Source organism: Panicum hallii, chromosome 7 (genome assembly GCF_002211085.1).
Source record: "Panicum hallii strain FIL2 chromosome 7, PHallii_v3.1, whole genome shotgun sequence".
NCBI lineage: Eukaryota > Viridiplantae > Streptophyta > Magnoliopsida > Poales > Poaceae > Panicum > Panicum hallii.
The window spans coordinates 36,827,476-36,845,319 of NC_038048.1; the positions used below are offsets into that span (position 1 = coordinate 36,827,476).

The 17,844-nt window shown below is 49.3% G+C and overlaps 2 protein-coding genes and 1 non-coding gene across 3 annotated transcripts; 1 reads left to right on the forward strand and 2 right to left on the reverse strand.

The window, feature by feature from the left end:
- Positions 1-4,992: 4,992 nt before the first annotated feature.
- Positions 4,993-5,668, forward strand: LOC112900725 (glycine-rich cell wall structural protein 1.0-like). The gene is made up of 2 exons (XM_025969542.1): positions 4,993-5,345; positions 5,605-5,668. The coding sequence occupies exons 1-2, from the start codon at positions 4,993-4,995 to the stop codon at positions 5,666-5,668; spliced, it is 417 nt and encodes a 138-aa protein (XP_025825327.1).
- A 1,284-nt stretch (positions 5,669-6,952) lies between these two features.
- LOC112901603 (glutathione hydrolase 1-like) lies at positions 6,953-10,972 on the reverse strand. The gene is made up of 7 exons (XM_025970554.1): positions 10,822-10,972; positions 10,363-10,715; positions 8,762-9,277; positions 8,391-8,626; positions 7,893-8,157; positions 7,623-7,760; positions 6,953-7,450 (listed from the first exon to the last, which is right to left on the reverse strand). The coding sequence occupies exons 1-7, from the start codon at positions 10,904-10,906 to the stop codon at positions 7,229-7,231; spliced, it is 1,815 nt and encodes a 604-aa protein (XP_025826339.1). The 5' UTR covers positions 10,907-10,972; the 3' UTR covers positions 6,953-7,228.
- Positions 10,973-13,292: 2,320 nt separating this feature from the next.
- Positions 13,293-13,364, reverse strand: TRNAW-CCA. Its single transcript has one exon. It is a non-coding gene; the product is annotated as a tRNA-Trp (tRNA).
- Between the last annotated feature and the right edge of the window lie 4,480 nt (positions 13,365-17,844).

Sequence of the window (17,844 nt, forward strand, 5' to 3'; positions counted from 1 at the left end):
GTCTTCTTCCCTGACGCTCCACCGCCGGCCTTCTTCTCCCCTTGTGCCGCCGAGCTGCCGCCATCGGCGGCGGCGTTCGCTTCCGCCCTCCTCTCCTCCTCCTTGCCGGCGTTCTTCCGGACGTAGGCCTCGGCGAAGTCTCCGCTGATCATGGACGCCATCTTCTTGCTCTCTGTCTCGGGCCCGGGTTTTCCCTAAGAGCAAAGACCGTAGTTTTTTTTCTCTCCCCCCTTTACCCTCTCCTGTCTGTACACCGTGTTGAGCGTATAGAGGAGCGTGGCAAGAGCTGTGTGTGTGTGTGTATATAGCGAGAGATGAGGAGGAGAAGCTTGGTAGCCAAGGCAGGTAAATCGGCGTGTAACTTCGGTTGTCTTGACGACTTCACTGCAGAGGTTGGTGAGAATGTGAGATGCCACCACAGCATGACTGACGAAGCGTTCACTCACCAGCCAATCGCGGATCGATCGATGTGCCTGTCCACTCTTGCAGTCAAGGCAGGAATCGACCCGGAGCGAGAGAAACTTCCGACGCAATTCAGCTGCGATACGTAGGCCTTGTTTAGATTGCAATTTTTTCTAACCCAACTTGCAAGTACAACACAGGGTTAGAAAAAGTTGGAATTCCAACTTTGCAACACAAAATTCCAACTCTTTGAATTGGCCTAAGAAAGACCAGAATGCCCCTATGTCCACAATGGAAAGGAAAGGATGCAGCTGCACACATTGCTTCCATTTGCATATTTGTATCAAATGCAACAGTACTCAGTAGCAAAGATTTTTTACTAATCCTCTGAACAGACAATATTACAAGTTAATAAAACTGCACCATAGCTCAAACCGCATGCAACTTCTGTGCAAAAATTTGATACAAACAACAAATATCCGAAAAATGTAGCATTATTATAGTCCGTGAACAAAAAAATCTAAAGTACAAGTCCTACAGGCCGGCGCAAGCTAGATTATTACAAGTTCCTCTGGAAAGTAATGCAAGTACAAGTCCTCAGGCTCTATTGTACAGGTGGTCAGCAATACAATCACGAAATGCATTCATCTGTGCAACATCTTCAAAATCTGGGGCATCAACAGCTTCGGTCTGCTCAATAGAGGCGTCTGGCGGCACATAATGCACATGTTGATCTACCAGCCCAAAGTCATTATCGTCCAGCCCACTCAATCTTATGAAATTATGCAAAGCCATACAAGCAACAATAATCTTCGTTTGCGTTGCGGGAGGATAGCTAGGGATTAGCATCAATATGCGCCACTTCATTTTCAGTACACCAAATGCCCTTTCAATGACATTTCTAAGAGATGAATGGGCATAATTGAAAGTCTTCTTTTTACCTCGTGGTTCTGCGACGTTTTGGAAGTCTTGAATATGGTACAAGGTTCCCTTGTATGGAGCCAGGTAACCTGGACGGTTGGGGTACCCGGAGTCCACCAGATAGAACTTCCCTACAGCAGCAAGTACCTGTAAGTGTTAAGTACTTGAATTAGGAATGCCAAATGTAGTAGCACCTAAGACTCTACCTTCAGGTGGGTGAGGTAATTGATCCTTGTACGTAGTCATGGCATCATCAAACACTCTCATATCATGAACAGATCCCGGCCATCCCGCAAGGACAAATGTGAAGAACATGTCAAAGTCACAAACAGCCATAACATTCTGTGCCGTCACGCCCTTGCGACATAAGTGCTGTACAAATTTATCAGCAGGCACTACACAAGCCATGTGGCTGCCATCTATAGCTCCTATGCAGTCCTTGAATTCAGGGTTGAACCTTGGGTTAAGCACCCTAGGATGCGGCGTGCTGAATTGTGGGTCCCGAGGTCTAATGATATCGTCCGCAAGCTTAAGCACACACTCCAACACTCTATAGAACATTGCGTGTACTGTGCCTAGTGATCTCTCAAATCTATCCTCAGCTTGCCTAGCTGATTGTGGAGCTCCTACAATCCAGAGGAACATCCCTAAAGCCTCAATAGAGGTCGATTTTGCAGTGTCCTTCAGGCCATACTCATTTGCTAACAGAGTATGCAAACTATAGAACATAGTATTACTCATTCTAAATAAGCTGTAGCATGAGGTTTCATTGGCTAGTTTGTCTTCTACCCACTCCAACCCACTCATCTTGGGAACTCTATGTTCTGCCCTATTGTAGAACTTGTCCAAATGGAGGGCATACTGAGAGTACATACGATATATCAGTGCAATGTCCTCCTCATCCTCCTCTGCCAGCATGCCAAAAAAGTCCTCCTCCCACAGCTGCTTCCTACGAGCATCAGCATCCACCTTTGGTGATGCTTCGTCAGCTTCCTGCACACATGAAACAAAGAGAAAAAGCTCTAATCAGTACATAATCACATATAGAAAATGAATGATGCAGCAGAACCTTCCCTTATGTAACCTACTGTCACATGCACACAGCGCACATACAGGGACCCACATAACTTAAATATTCATCAACAAGCAACACCACAATAAAGTAGCACAACACATCAAAGTAGCACAACACAAGCGTACACAATAAAGTTAAGCACATCACAGAGTTCAACACCCACACAACCACACACAGGTGCATGCATGGATTAGAGGTTCTAGTTGCCGACCCCAGAAAGGTGTGCAAGGATGCATTTTCTTCTTTCTTCATCTGCTTCCTCAAAAGACTCCATGTCCTCATCAGAACGGACTAACTTGAGAACTCCAACCCAAAGGCGGCTATCTGCAGCTACCCCCAGCTGCCTAGCCATCTCCCTCACTCGCTTCCTCCTGGCTCTCTTCTGTTCCTCAAGTTGTTCCTCTCTTTTCTGCCTCTTCGCCCAAATCTGGTTCTGTGATGCAGTCCTGTTCTCCAGAATGACGTTGAGCTCCCTCATGTTGGACTGCATTGCACGCACTGCTGGGCTCCTGGACTTCTTGATTGGGCTGCTGCCGGTGCTGCGAGTGCTAAAGCTGCTGGAGCTCCTCTTGCTGCCACTAGTGCGTGGAGTGCTCTGTGGTGTGCTGTCGCCGCCAACTTCATCTTCGTCACTGCTAATGGTCTGTGGGCCTTTGCGGCGGCCAGGAACATATGAAGTTTCTCCTGTGACACACACCCCTTGGAACATCTTGTCCATTTCTGGGAGGTAGGCAGGCAGGCCATGCTTCAGCTCCTTATGCTAGTCCTGCAACAAAAGCAAACGAATAGAGTTACAGACACAACACTTGCAAAGCTAATTTAGGAGTTCTGTTCACATCCGAAGATGGTGCACCTGGCTGTTCTCTTGCCACCATTGTTCGGAAGCATTGACAGAACCATCAGAGGAACGGCCCAATCCGGTTTCCTTGATCTGGAGATCACGTATGGCTCTCCATTCCTTCTTCAGTGCTCGGAGCTTGTTGCCAAAGGTTACGTTGTCATGTACCAGCTTTGTCCGTTTGAAGTATTCCTCTGTGAGATTTCGCCAACCCCACTTAGATATCTGACCTCTGTTGCAGTAGCCCAAGTCAATCTGGTCACAATACAGCTGACAAAAGACCTGAGTGTGGTAATCACTCCATTGAGCCCTGTCAAGCTTGTTCTGAAATATTGAACAACCTCAGTGGCACATAAATAGAATTATTATACTCGTTACAGAATTCCAATTATATCAAATGCAACTCGTTACAGAACAAAGATGCCATAACACTTTGCCAAGAGAACTTGAAAGACAAAGGTCAAAATAAGGGAATGACACAAATAGGCAGTAGTATCCTTGGTCCTAGTTTGTTTGTTACTGTGTCGTGTGCTTCCATGAATATAGTGGCTATTTGTATGGAAAAAAGAGAAGAGAATCAACTAATTGTATACTACAAGCATCTCACAGTGTCTAAGGGTTTGTACCTAGATGCAGCTTACAGCTGCTTGTACAGTAGTGATGCTCCTCAAGTTAGAAAAAAAAGATAAGTCACTGTCAAGAGATGATTCCCTATGTGCCTCCTCCAATTCAGTTTCATTGGTTTCCTATGCAGAGGTGTAGTCATGCCTCGTACTAGCTTCAGAAATGGAACAAAGAAAATCTTTTTTTTTGCTTTTGAAAAATCTATAGCCTTCATATGGAATATGAGAATTACAGACATACTGCAAAAACAAATTATGATTCATTTCCTATCATGTACTGTCCTTAAAATTGTGGCCGTGGCCAGGGGACACTGAGCCGGTGCTTTGACCATAAATCGATCACCAGTGACAAAATCAAGCCTGCGATTGTAGAGTGCACCATCTAATTGTAGGTATGTGAACACTGCAAGCATCTAATTAAAATTGCATCTAATTGAGATGCCTGCATCTGTAATTCCATACCGGCACTTTGGGGAGGAGGCATGCTGTCGTCGGGGGCGGCCTGTTCGAGCCGGCGACGTGCGCCACGGCCCCTGGAAGAGCCACCGTCGCCGGATGTGGATCCACGTTGACGAGGAGGGACGCGGCCGGCACCACCAACTCCACCGGCGCGAGGGGGACGCAGGCCCAGGGAACCCCTGCCGCTGCGTGAGGGCACGCGCCCCGGGTGCGCCTCCATACTGCCACTGTCGCCTTCTTCAGCTCCGGTCTGCAAGATGCGCTGGTAAGCCTCCATGCCTGCCCAGGACTGGCTGGCGTTGAGGTCGAGCGAATCCACCCTCAGCTGGCTAGCAGAGGGTGGGCTGGACGACGGAACGCCGAGCATCGGCGTGTATGCCGCCGGCTGCGACAAGAAGTCTCTTGTCTCGCCAGCGGAGGAGATGTTGACGAAGCTGTCGTCGTTGGGGTAGCCGGAGTAGTTACCGAAACCGGCGGCGTCGATGTCGTCATGTTGGGTGTGGTCATGGGGGTACCCTTCCATCGCCACCGAGGGGGTCAAGGACGGCAGATCTGGACGGACGAGGCGGCGGCGGAGAGGACGGCGGCGGGGGAAGCGAGCCGGGGGGAGAGGACGGCGGCGGGGGAAGCCAGCCGGGGGAGAGGACGGCGGCGGGGGAAGCCAGCCGGCGGAGATGGCGGCGGCGGGGGAAGCGAGCCGAGGGAAAGGACGGCGGCGGGGGAAGCGAGCCGGGGGAGAGGACGGCGGTGGGGGAAGCGAGCCGGCGGAGATGGATCTGGACGGACGAGGCGGCGGCGGAGAGGACGGCGGGTCAAGCACGATAGATCTGGACGGACGAGGCGGCGGCGGAGAGGACGGCGGCGGGGGAAGCGAGCCGGGGGAGAGGACGGCGGCGGGGGAAGCGAGCCGGGCTAGAGGAAGGCGGCGGGGGAAGCGAGCCGGCGGAGAGGACGGCGGCGGAGAGGACGGCGGCGGGGGAAGCGAGAGGCGCCCGGGGGAGAGCGAGCGGGGGGAAGCGACGCTAGGGTTTGCGAGTGCTGCGAGAGGATACGGCCAGGGACTGAGGGGCGCGGTCGCGAGGGGCTTATCGGTCCAGCGCGCAGGCCTACCAATCATTGGGCTGGGCCAAAATATTTGCACCAAAGGGCCGTTTAGATTGCAACTTCCAAATGTTAGATAGAGTTGGAATTTGGCCTGCATCTAAACGGGCCCGTAGTGGTTTCAGTGAGACGACGACGACCCTGCTGATGAGTACTGACAACTGACTGATCATGCACTAACGTAGGAGGGATAAGCCCGGGCCCCGCCGCGAATTTGCGATCCGCTCTGGCCTGCACTCCTGCGCGTAACCCGAGCCCTGGCCGCCGTCGATGGTGCCGGAATCTCTTGCGAACGTACTGGGAACGGCGACAAAAGTTGCCACTCGCGGTCTGCTTCAATTCGGTGGCGCTTCTGAGTTACTAGCGGATAGGATAGGATAGCAAGCACTCCCTCCTCCGTTCTGTAAAATAAATAATTTTAGGATTCAAAATTTATTCTAAAAAGTAAATCATCTTATCCTATTTAGAAAGTGTATATGCATGCAAGAATCAATTAATGTCAAATATGGATAATAAATAGGGATAAACATGATCATTTTAGCTTCTTGTTAATTTGTCCTAGAATTTCTAGGATGACTTAGTTTTTATGGATGGAGGGAATAGCTAGCTTCGCGACGTGTCTACTGGGCTGGTTTGGATGGGTTAAAATTGAATGTTAAACTTTAGTACCTACTCCTTTCATTAAAAACAAGTTATTCTAGTAATTTTACGATAAATTAATAAGAGGTAAAATGACCATGTTTGCCCTTATATATTATCTGTATTTAGCATTAGTTGATTCTTGCATGCACTTTCTAAATAGGGTAGGTAAGATGATTTATTTTTGGGATAAATTTTGATCTTAGAATGACTTTTTTTTTACGGAGGGAGTATAACCACTCGTACCTCGTGCTAATGTTTTTAAGTTTTGGTTAAAATTTAGCATACTCCATTAGCATTTCTGTTTGGGTAGCTAGCGCTAAAGTTTAGCACTTTTGTACATTAGGATTTGGATTCAAACAAGGTGCAAGTATTGTGGAGGTTTTGATCAGCTGACTCCTTTGGTGGTTTGGGAGCTGTTTCTGCTGGGGTTGGTCTCTCGATGAGTCTCGGTCAATCTGTCTGTAACTCTGTATCCGTGGAAACAGGAAGCAGAGCACATTGTGGCCATTGATATTTCACAGAAGTGTGGCTGACGGATCCCTCAATGAAAAGGCCTGTGGGCAGACACAAGTACTCACTATGAATCAAAACACGTTAGATCCATCTTCCAGCTCTGCGATCTTGTGTACCTATTTCCTGACCTCTGAGAACCTGATGAGAAGTTTCCTCTTCAGAGCTCAATGATCAAATATTGGTGCGGACTGATAAGTAGCTGTCAACGTACATCGAGAGTGACAGATAGGTATGAGGGCTGAGTTTTTTTTTTTTTTGAGATTAGGGCTGAGGGGTTTTACTTTTACCGTGTCAGGGTACCTCCTTTTTAACAGACGCTAGTAGATTGCACGTGTTTTCAAAATATCTAGTGAACAAGTTATCTCTGAAGCATAGTTATTACGAAACTGAAGGAACGAATTTTTATTATGAAATGTTTTATTTACAACTGTTCAATTTCTCCCCACGACCCATTTTATCTACAGCAATGGGCCGGAAATTCGAACTACAATCCTGGCCAATCCATCTGGGGGAACTCTGGATCAGCCGTGGTTTGGGCCTTCCAATAAGGCCCTGAACAAATACAAGGATGCCGTGTGGCTATATCGATCACATATACATATACATACGCAGCGGCGGCCAATGCGCCGCACATCGATCGATCTACCAGCTGTTTCAGTAACCGGCCGGGACGCCGCCTTTTCTGGGGTCGCTGACGGCGGTCAGGTCGCCGCGGCGCTCCACGTTGTGCACCACGAGCTGGCTTATGGTGCCCCCGGCGAGCGGCTTCAGGGCGTGGCCTCTCCTCTGCAGGTCCGCCCTCGTCGCGGTGGCGAGCTCGAAGTGGTCGCCGGTCACCGTCGTCCAGTTCTCGTACTGGACCACGTTCGGGATCAGCTGCGGACACGGCAAAGCAAAACCAAGCTCAGAAGGAAGAGCATTTCTAGCAGGTCGCTGACGGGTCTCTCTCAGCGTTAGGCGTCACGGCATCAGCGCCCTCGGGGCAGGGGACTTAAGGTATTTCTCATTGATGAAGTTTTATTTTAGAAAAAAAAAAGAATGTTGAGACCTGGTGATACACTCTTGGCGCCATGACAGAAGCCAGTGGATCCATGTTCTTGACGAAATGGTTGAGGAACACCTCGATCGTCCCAGCAGGGATCATGGCGCCGCCGCTTGCGCCAACCGCAGCCTTCAGCTTACCATCCTGCGGCACATGACAGAGCAATCACAAGCTTTCAGAAAAAAACTGCAGTTTGTTCAAAAAAATTGTGCTCGTCTTCAGAAAAGCTGCAATTTTCTGGCAGATCGTCTCAAATCCATTTTGCGCTGAAGTTACCTTGAGAACTATGGTCGGAGTCATGGAAGAGAGAGGGCGTTTCGAAGGGCTGACGAAGTTGGCCGGAGCCGGTGGTGGGGAATTGAGGGTCGTGTTCGCGGGCATGGAGAAGTCGTCCATCTCGTTGTTGAGCAGGATGCCGGTGCTCGGGGACACGATCAGGGACCCGAAGTACGAGTTGACGGTGCTCGTCATGGAGACCGCGTTCCGCTCGCTGTCGACGACGGACAGGTGGCTGGTTCCATGCTCCGGAAGGATGTTCCACCTGAAACACAAGTTGATGAATGGTAAGGATCCTCGGTCTGCCTCTGCGGACAGTGGACTGGATATTTCTGTTCCAACACATACTGCAGCACTGAGTATGGAAGAAGGAACTGATGAGGTGATGCAAGAAGATCAAAATCAGATTTATGATGTCATCTGATTCCGATGGATTTTATTTTATCAGTAAATTAAGAAATTATTACAGTATTATTTTGGGGAAAAAATGCTATTTACCTTCCACCATAATGTTTTGGGTCAAAGGTCATATTGTCGTAGATGGTCTTCTTCAGCTCAGCAGCAAACTTTGGGGACATCATATCAGATACAACCTCAGTAACATTCACGAAGTCCGGATCGCCGAGGTTCATCTTTACCGCCATGTAGTGTTTCAAGGACTCGATGAGGCGTTGGATTCCAAGAGAGCCAGCAAAGCCAGAAGGGAGTCCATACTGAGCAAGGATGTTCAGAATCTATTTTTCACAAGTGCTCAAGGGTGTTATTATTAGGGACCACGACAAGAGAGAGATCTTTTTTCTTTTTTCACGAAACATGACAAGAGAGATATGAACAATTGGATAACACTGTTGCGAGTGCAGAGGACTCACAAGCAGCATGCCGGCTCCACCGGCGGACGGCGGCGGCATGGTGACCACCTGAAGGCCCATCACGTTCTCCGTCAGCGGCCGCCGCACCTTGACCCGGTACCTCTTGAGGTCCTCCGCCGTGACGATGCCCCCGACCTCCCTCACGTCCTCCACCAGCCGCTCGCCCACCGTGCCGTTGTAGAACACGGCCGGCCCGCGCTCCGCGACGAGCCTCAGCGTCCTGGCGAGCTGGACGTTGCGGCACACCTCGCCGGCCCGGAGGATGTCGCCGCCGGGGGCGTACACGGCGCGGATCCCCCGGTTGGCCAGGATGCCGTCCCGGGTGGCCTCCATCTGCATCCGCAGGTACGGCGAGATCCGGAACGCCGCCGCGAGCCGCGCCGCCGGCAGGACGAGGCGCTTCCACGGGAGCTTGCCGTGGCGCCGCCAGGCCTCGTACAGGCCGGCGATCTCCCCGGGGACTGCTATGGAGAGGGCGCCCCGGGCCTTCAGCGTCGCGTTGCCGCCGTACATGTCCTGAACGCATGGTTGGGATTCCGACTGTTCAGTCTAAGATTCGCTCGTTCTTGGAGCAACAAAAGTAGGAAACGATCGTTCCTCTGCTCATGGCTTAAACTGAAACTAGTCACAACAGTGTCATACAAATTCACATTGCCCTCGATTATATAAGATATCGCCATGTTACAAAAAAGAGTTGTTTTTTGCAAGCGCTGTTCTTTAAAACTAGAAGTGATCTGATGATATCTGAAAGGCCGAATCGGTGAATATGTCAGTCAAAAAGACCTATCATGGGCACATGTGCCCGTACACCAGTGCGCGTGGACTGATGAAAGGTAGCTGATCTTGGGCACGATTGTTTGAGCCGTAAACATCAACCCTAGCTTGGATTCCTTTTGGCTTTCCCAATTCTCACTGTGCACGCACCGGCCCAGACGCTACAGCGCAGCATCACTGTGGGGGACACCGGCCGGGCAAGTGGACGGAACCGTGAAGCGCTTTCCACACGGCAGGAAAGCAAGGACAGAGACGACTGCGCTGGGAGATGGCGCCACTGTATCATTAGAGACCACAAGACCACAACGATAATTTTCGCAGCCACATGGCCCTTCCCATCACTCCAAGGCACATCCCCACAGACGCAACGACACTGTCGTCAAGACTGCCGGGAGGAAGACACAGCCTAGCTATATCACCAGTTCACCACCCATACGGCCGTACCCTTTGCAAGTTACTACAAATCCTGCTTGATTTTTCACTGAAAGATCGACAAGATCCCGAAGCAGCAACCACCATGTGAATCAACTACCAGCTACTGGCTACTGGCTACTCGTATCTGGCATGGATGGTTAGTTTATACTCCATCCGCGTGTCGCATTCCTTCACAAGCTCACAACAATGTTTCTTGGGGTCTTCTCGATCGCACTGTGCGTCTGTGCCTCGAGACCTAGTCAACCCGAGCTAATAAGCTATTGCCTAGCAAGAATTGTCGTCGATGTACTGGCGTGCTGCTACGTTGTGGCAAGGACGAGAAGAAAAAATGCTGGCTCGGAGCAAGTCCCTCGCAAATTCCTGCGGTGAAAGAGCATTGACGGACGACTCACCTTGGAGGCGGCGAGGGGCGCGGTCTCGCGGGAGTCGTACACGATGGACGTGCCGTCGGCGAGCCGGACGAGCATGAAGGCGCCCCCGCCGACGCCGCTGGAGGCCGGGCTGACCACGCCGAGGCACAGCGCGGTGGCCACGGCCGCGTCCACGGCGCCGCCGCCGTCGCGGAGCGCGTCGCGGCCGGCCCTCGAGCACCGCCAGTCGTCCGCCGCCACGGCGCCGCGCGGCGACGTCACCACCTCCCGGCGCCCCGCGGGCGCCGGCGAGGCAGCGGCCGCTCCCGCGGCGGCGAGCAGGAGGAGGAAGAGGCGGAGCGCGGCGGTGGCCGGCGCCCATTCGAGGCGTCGGGCTGCAGGGGCACGGTGGGAACAGGGGAGCTTAGCGAACGGAACATAACAGACAGTGGTTTACACTGTGCGTGCTGCAGTGGGAAGGAAAGGGGGAAGATCGCGTACCCGCCATGGCGCTAGCGCGGGAGAAGAAGAAGAGGTCGAGGAAAGAGCGCTGAGCTGAAAGCCTCCAAGGCCTCGGTTTCGGCATGCCAATGTACCGGGTTTTATAGACATCGAGGATAAGAGCGGCAAGGCGCCAAGCAAATGTCAGAAAGTTTAAGGTAGCGTGAATCCATCCCAAGCTGATCAGATGGTTCATGTTACTACATTTAATTTGTGATATTGCCCTGTATAGCTGTAAGAGATGGGCAATCGATGTTACTACATTTAATTTGTGATATGAGGAAACGAATAGGTTTTGCTATCTGTCATTACAATTATAGTAGCTTTTAATGTCAGACGGTTCTCTGCTATTATTTTGACTCTTAAATGTAATAAAACATCAAAATTTGGCTGCAAAATTTGAATTCTGTTATGATGGTAAATTTTTACAGCATGGTGCTTCCATGATGTTTAGTCAACTGAGTACTTTTTACAGCTAAATGCAGAGAGAAAAAAACTTCGTGACACGATGACTAGAAAGCATCGGATCCCACTTATCTGGTCAACTGAGCAATGTTTTCCAAGGGGAACAAGAGGGGAGAAATCGCTATCTTTCTTTGCAGTTAGGCTCCTTTGCAATTGGAAAGGTTGAATCAACCGCCAAAGAGTCACTAGTTCACCACTATTATTGCCTCCATCCTATATTCCTATTCCCTAATCCAGTGAATTACTAGCATGGTTGAGTGAACTAGGTTAGTTTTTTTTTCTGTTCCTCAACGTTTCTCTGTTTTCTACTGTGTTTCTATACTGTGAAGTACTTTCTCCATTCCAAATTGTAGGTCGTTTTGTTAAATTTAGATACATAGCTTTTTTTTGCTACACGCCTAGATAAATATTATGTCTAGATACATAGTAAAAATTATACATCTAGATTTGCCAAAACGAACTACAATTTGGAACAGAACGAGTACTATGCAAATATAGTCTCTATTTCCTCCATGGCTACCATTGCTAGCCTATGAGTTGACTATGGCATTGCACCTATGATATGAGCCATGGCAATGAACAAATCCGCTGATATCCCGGGCGCAATGACCTGTCGAATTGCTAATAGGCAACAGGTGGTCAGATCGAAGTAGTAGAGAAGAGATAATATTATGCACCTCAAAGAATACACTGGTCAGGATATAAAATAACGTCGTACATATAGACTGGCCGGTGAAGTCCTGTATTTTATATTTCGTTCCCGTCCCCGGTGTCAAATACATCCTCCTACCCTTCTTCCTCCTCAATTTCGTAGGTTGACTTCAGCATTTCTTTTTTAGGGCGGTCTGAATCACGATTCGTAGCCCAGGACACCCCTGTGATGAACATGAACTGATGGGGCTCGGTGCAACAAATTGAGGATCAGATCCAGCGATCGATGCGCCAGCACGATAAATCTACCAGAAATCACGGGCGGCGGCGAAAGAGACATAGGGGAAGCAGCAGCGCGAGAAAAGCTACTCAGATCACGTTGGCCGCCCCGTCTCCGTCGCCATGGACCTGCGCCAACCATAAACAAACTGAAATGGATGAACAATGCAGCTTTTATTTTTGCTGGAAAAAAAAGGGAGACGTACGATTGGCAGGGAACGAACGGACGGACGAGTCTGTACCTTCCTGGCGAATGCGATGCTTGAATAGTTTGCAGATCTCGCGTGCAAAATTTCGATCAGTTTAAGACCGTTGGATTGAGTTTACACTAACAGAATTTCCGACCAGGATCCTACAGTTTGTATTCGCTGATAAAGAGGTAGAGGCCTAGAAGTTTGATACTTGTGAGGGCCCATATTTCGACCTGATTGGATCTGATGTCTTTGCGAAATCGCAGCCCACGACGCGTAATACTTTCTTTGGAATGTCGGAGTCCTGGCACGGTGCCCAGCAAGGAAAAAAACACGTTGCCATCCGCCACAAATATGAATTGAGGCTTGTTAGTCTAACAAGTGGTGGGCTCGGTACCTGTATTTGATTGAGCTGTGTATCTGATGTGTCTTTTTAAGATGCTCGACGGCATCGAAGAAGAAGCAAATGAACAGACGGCTGAAGACAAAGATTGTCCTTGTTTTTGTTATTTTCTTTATTTTCGGCGGTATTAGAGATCCAAAGCTGTTGCATGGCTCATTGCTTCTGCCAGAGGCCCAGAGATGATCGATGAACCAAGCTCAACACGCAAAGACCTACCAGGCAAGCCGTGTTCAGGAGGATACTAGCTAGTTTGAATACTGCAGTGCAACTTCCACATACATGCTTTCTTCATTGCAATGCGATGGACATTTTGTTTTTGAGAAACATTTTAGCAAGTCGTACTACGTGGCCATGGCGTTGATATGATGTACCGCCCCGTTCAGAAGGAACTTCTTGGCGGGCCCATGTGAAAGTTGGCACAGGTGTCTCAAAAATAAAAGGCTAAAAAAGCAAAAAGATAATCCGGATAAGGATCGGGGGTTTGAACCCGACGTGAATCGAACACGCAACCTTCTGATCTGGAGTCAGACGCGCTACCATTGCGCCACGGATCCGGCTTGCTATCGATGGAAGAAATTTCTTATATGGATGTGGTTGATGTCGCGTGTTCGTTCCTCCACGGCCACACCACGAGTATAGAATTGCAAAAATGCGATGGCATCTCTCGTTCGGATCCTACCGCGTCGGGCCAATTAAGTAGTAGGCACGGATGTTCTCGTTAACACAGATGCGCCAAGACTCAACAACTGCGCCAGAGGATTCAGGAAAAGGAGAAAGAAACTGTGCAGACAGCGTTGCGCCCACTAAGCAGAAAGAAGTTAGTAGTTGAATCCAACAGCCACATCTAATTTCGTTGGCCAAATACAAGCTGACGAAAATAAAAAAATTATTTTATCGACTTGTGTAAGCCGATAAAATTAGAAGTGCTTTCGTCGGCCCGGCCGACGAAACAAATCCTATATTTTCGTCGGCCAGGCACGGGCCGATGAAAATAAATCAAATTTCGTCGGCTCAAGTCTGGCCGATGAAAATATCGGTACCTAAGTACCTGCCTCCCCTCGATTTGGTTGTGTCGCCTACACAGCGCCCCGCCGACACCGCCGCCGCCGCGGCCCAGCGCCACCGGCGCCACCCCCCACCCCGCCCCGCCGCCGCCCCCGAGGCCCCAAGCCGTGCCCCCCGCGGGCCCCCATGGCCCACCGCCGCCCACCGTGGCCCACAGGTATGCCTGCCCGTTCTCTTTCTTGCTAGTTTCGAACTGACCGAATAACTATTAAACTTAGTGATGTATTATTGTCCATTACTCTAAGGCTAGAAACTGTATTAATTTTAAAATATTTATGTTACATATGCCTGATAATTTTTGTTTGCTTAGTATCGTTAATGAAGTAACATTTCTCACTTTCGTCCATTACTCTAGGGCTCGTTCTGTGTTTGACAAGGCAGCGACGAAGGTGGTTAGGGACATGATGTCGCATGCTCGTATACAGTGTGTTTTCTTGTACTACAAGAAAATAAAGTTGTAAGACATGAACAAGAAACTAGACATTTCTAAGATATATCTCCGAGAGGATGAGTACCTTCAAGTTGATATTAGCGGTTTGTCTTGGTTGAGAAAGTGTCCAGATGTTTGGCGAGCACTTTGTGCTTATTGGGCTTCACCCAGCTCTGTGGAAAAATCCAGAATGAAGAGAGCTAATCGTCAAGCAGGACCACGGGTTACACAAAGATATGGGGCTGATGGACACCTTCGTTTGGCACGTCGAATAGTAGATGTTTATTATTTCAATTTGATTATTATGTACTTACTTGCAATATCACAATTCTTCTTTGTCAGGAGGCACAAAGTGGGGTGGCCCCAAGCTATATTGAGACATACATTTGAGGCCACTACGGCGCAGATACTACACAGCCAGAGTTGTTTTGCAGTGAGAATGTCACACAGACTCTGGTTAGTAAAATAATTTGATTTCAATTAAGCGATGATTCGAATATTATCTTAGTATTGATTGCCTGAATGGTAGATGAGATATGGTGATGAAATGGTGGCACGCCATGGGGAGGAGTACGATTGGAGGAGTGATGTGGATGTCGGTGCCTTATACTCAAGCGGGGGAGGGAAGAAGCATGGCAGGTTCAGCATGTTGAATGGCGTTATTGATACAAGTGGTGCTTTGAGTGAGGCAAGGTGTTCTCAGTCCTCTCAGAATTCTCGGGGCTACCAAAGGGAAAGGGAAAATCGACTGCAGGAGGAGATAAGGCAGCATAGAGGCAATGCAGAGGCAAGAGGAGTGGGCAAGGCAACAACACGAGTACATACAAAGTTTTTTCGCTCACAGATTCAGGTACTATGCAAGTTTGATATTTTCTCAAATTCTTGTGTACTTTTCATTGCTATAAGATACTCGATCTATTATCGGTTTTTAGGAAATACTAGCGGCTACCCTTGGATCACAATTTAATTTGTCACCTCTTCCTTCGCCTCCTCCACCACCGCCGACCTTTGTACCATACGTGCATCTACCATCTCCACAAGTGGTAATTCTTTCGTATAACTAGCAATGCTTAAATTTTCTTATATATACGTACTATATACATTTAACTTTGTCTATAATCAGGGTTCGACGAGTAGTCATCCTCGAGGAGTTTCTGCCAGCCCGTCCATGCCACCATCGACAGCGCGTAACATTTCTGAAGGTGACGGCGGCGGCGGACATAATATTACGCCTCATTGATTTGTGTTTTCACGTTTTGTTGACATATATATGTCATTTAGACTATGGATTTCATGATTGTACTTGTTGGATGTATTTGATGATTGTGTGATGATGTATTTCATAATTCTGCTTATAGATATGATAATTAACTGCTTATGGATGATTGCATCTCATGATTGGTATTATATGCAGCTGTTTTTTTAGCAGGAACCCAGTATATTCGTCGGCCAGGTGGCCGACGAAAATAATGGAGCATGTCCAGTACTTTCGTCGGCTTGTGGAGCCGACGAAAATATCTACCATCGTTTTCGTCGGCTAGCAAGCCGACGAAAATATATATCATCGTGTTTGTCGGCTGAACGGACCGACGAAAATACGTTGCACAGTTTCGTCGGCCTCTCTAGCCGACGAAAATACTTTTATTTTCGTCGGTTGCCGACGAAAATACGCTCATTTTCGTCGATTTTATTCTGTCGGCCTATTTTCATCGGCCGACCGATGAAAATAGCTATTTTCGACGGCTTTCGGGCTATTTTCGACGGTTTTTAGCTGACATAATTACGCTATTTTCTTGTAGTGATAATATATAGGCACATCTCTCTTTCAAAAAGGACTCTCGTGACATTTCGAACAATCATATCATATACTAGCATGTAGGACTAAAATAGTGTATTATTATTATTGACAAGCACTAGTAGCCTAGTTTCGAATTCAGGGATCGAAACAGTCATATGCACACAAGAAGAACTTCAATGGCAAATGCAGCAGTACATAAACGCAGACGACCAGCCCAACTAAATAAAGCATAACTTCCCCAGCCATCCACCATGTACTCCTGTATAGACGTCTGGCTAGAGACAAACGTTCTTGTATGAAGAGAACAACATATATATATGAGTAATAAGAATAACAAATCACATGAAGTTATTAATAAGAGTCTTTTTTGATCCGTGTGACTAAACTTTAGTCTTTATTTATACAATTAATTTTGTAATTAGTGTCCAAATATGTGATGCGATAGGAACTAAAAGTTAGTCCGGATATCAAACAACCCCTAACTTTAAGTGTATCATAACCAGATTAAATATTAATAGTGCCTGTATTAGTATTTTGTGTTACAATAAATCTAGAGTCGAGGAGCATGTTGATTCGGTGCGCTGCAATCCTATCCCTCCCTCCCTCGTCCGGGTGATCGGGATTATTCCATCGAGGCAAAAAGGGTGATGGCAGGCTAGAACGCTTTGAAGACGCCGCAACGGTTTCTCTCGTTAACAGCAGCGGCAGGTTTGCTAGCTTGTTGAGCCCCCCAAGGCCGAAGCACAGCCCAAGGAATACCACTAGAATTCAGACAGAGGGATGGAGTTGATCAGTTGAAGCCATTTCGGTTACGAATTGAGCACTGCCGCCTGCCTCTTGGTCTTGGATGCTGGTTTAACCCCGGCCGGCCGGCCGCCTCCATGAACTAACCCCTCCCCTCTCCGTCACACAAGCCGCGCCCTGCCGCCCTTCCCCGGATCAGTGATCGGTCAGGCACGTCGGCGTCCAGGCATGGAGCCGGTCCGGGTCCTGTACATCCATGGAAGCAGCTTACACGTACGCGTGCTACATTCAATGGCAGCGGCTCGCCGCCGCAGATGCATTCATGCCGCCGGTCGAGTGACCCGCCTTGACTGGTGGCTCGCTCATTAACCAAACCGGTCCAAACCGTGCTGACAGCGGAATATTTTTCTGTTATACGCGCGATCAGAACTTTCATCAGAGCAGCAGCAGGAGTGCAGGAGCAGGACAGCAGCAGTACTATTATACTGTGCTGCGTCGTCTGCATCCACGGGAATCGAAGGAGCGAGGGAGCGCCTCGCTGGCTCGCCCTCACGCCCTGCGATGCTGCTGCGAGCCTGCGACGGCGCCACAATAACTGCGTCGCTGCCGAGCCCAGCCGGCGCCGGCACCGGCCATAAATACGAACGAGCGACGCCATTGCTTCCCCCTCGCACGCATGCGTGCTGCGCGCACGCCGATCACACGAGCACATCTACTCCGCTACCTTCGTTCCCCTCTCCTCGTCGCTGTCGGTGCCGCTCGCCGGGATCCTCATCTTCGTGTCCAAAGCTCCCAGCAGCGATCTCTTGCTGGGCCTGGGCGCAAGGGTTTTCCTGTGAATCCCCCAGCCGGCCGGGGATCCTGTGAGCGCCCCGCGTCCAGTTATTTACAGCGCACGCCACGCCAGACACTGATGCGTATATAGCTGCGCACGCGAGCAGAGCCGCCTCTCGTAGCTAGTACGTAGCTTGCCAGCTCGCCGCTTGCCTGCTCTCTG

What these genes read in the sequence shown, in the direction of transcription:
- LOC112900725 (XM_025969542.1), top strand. Translation starts at nt 4,993, where the DNA reads ATGGCGGCGGCGGGGGAAGCGAGCCGAGGGAAAGGACGGCGGCGGGGG. An exon ending in CGGGGGGAAGCGACGCTAGG is followed by an intron (nt 5,346 to 5,604) that starts GTTTGCGAGTGC and finishes GCACTAACGTAG; the next exon opens with GAGGGATAAGCCCGGGCCCC.
- LOC112901603 (XM_025970554.1), bottom strand. Translation starts at nt 10,906, where the DNA reads ATGCCGAAACCGAGGCCTTGGAGGCTTTCAGCTCAGCGCTCTTTCCTC. An exon ending in CCGCGCTAGCGCCATGGCGG is followed by an intron (nt 10,716 to 10,821) that starts GTACGCGATCTT and finishes GTGCCCCTGCAG; the next exon opens with CCCGACGCCTCGAATGGGCG. An exon ending in CTCCGACCATAGTTCTCAAG is followed by an intron (nt 7,761 to 7,892) that starts GTAACTTCAGCG and finishes CATGTGCCGCAG; the next exon opens with GATGGTAAGCTGAAGGCTGC.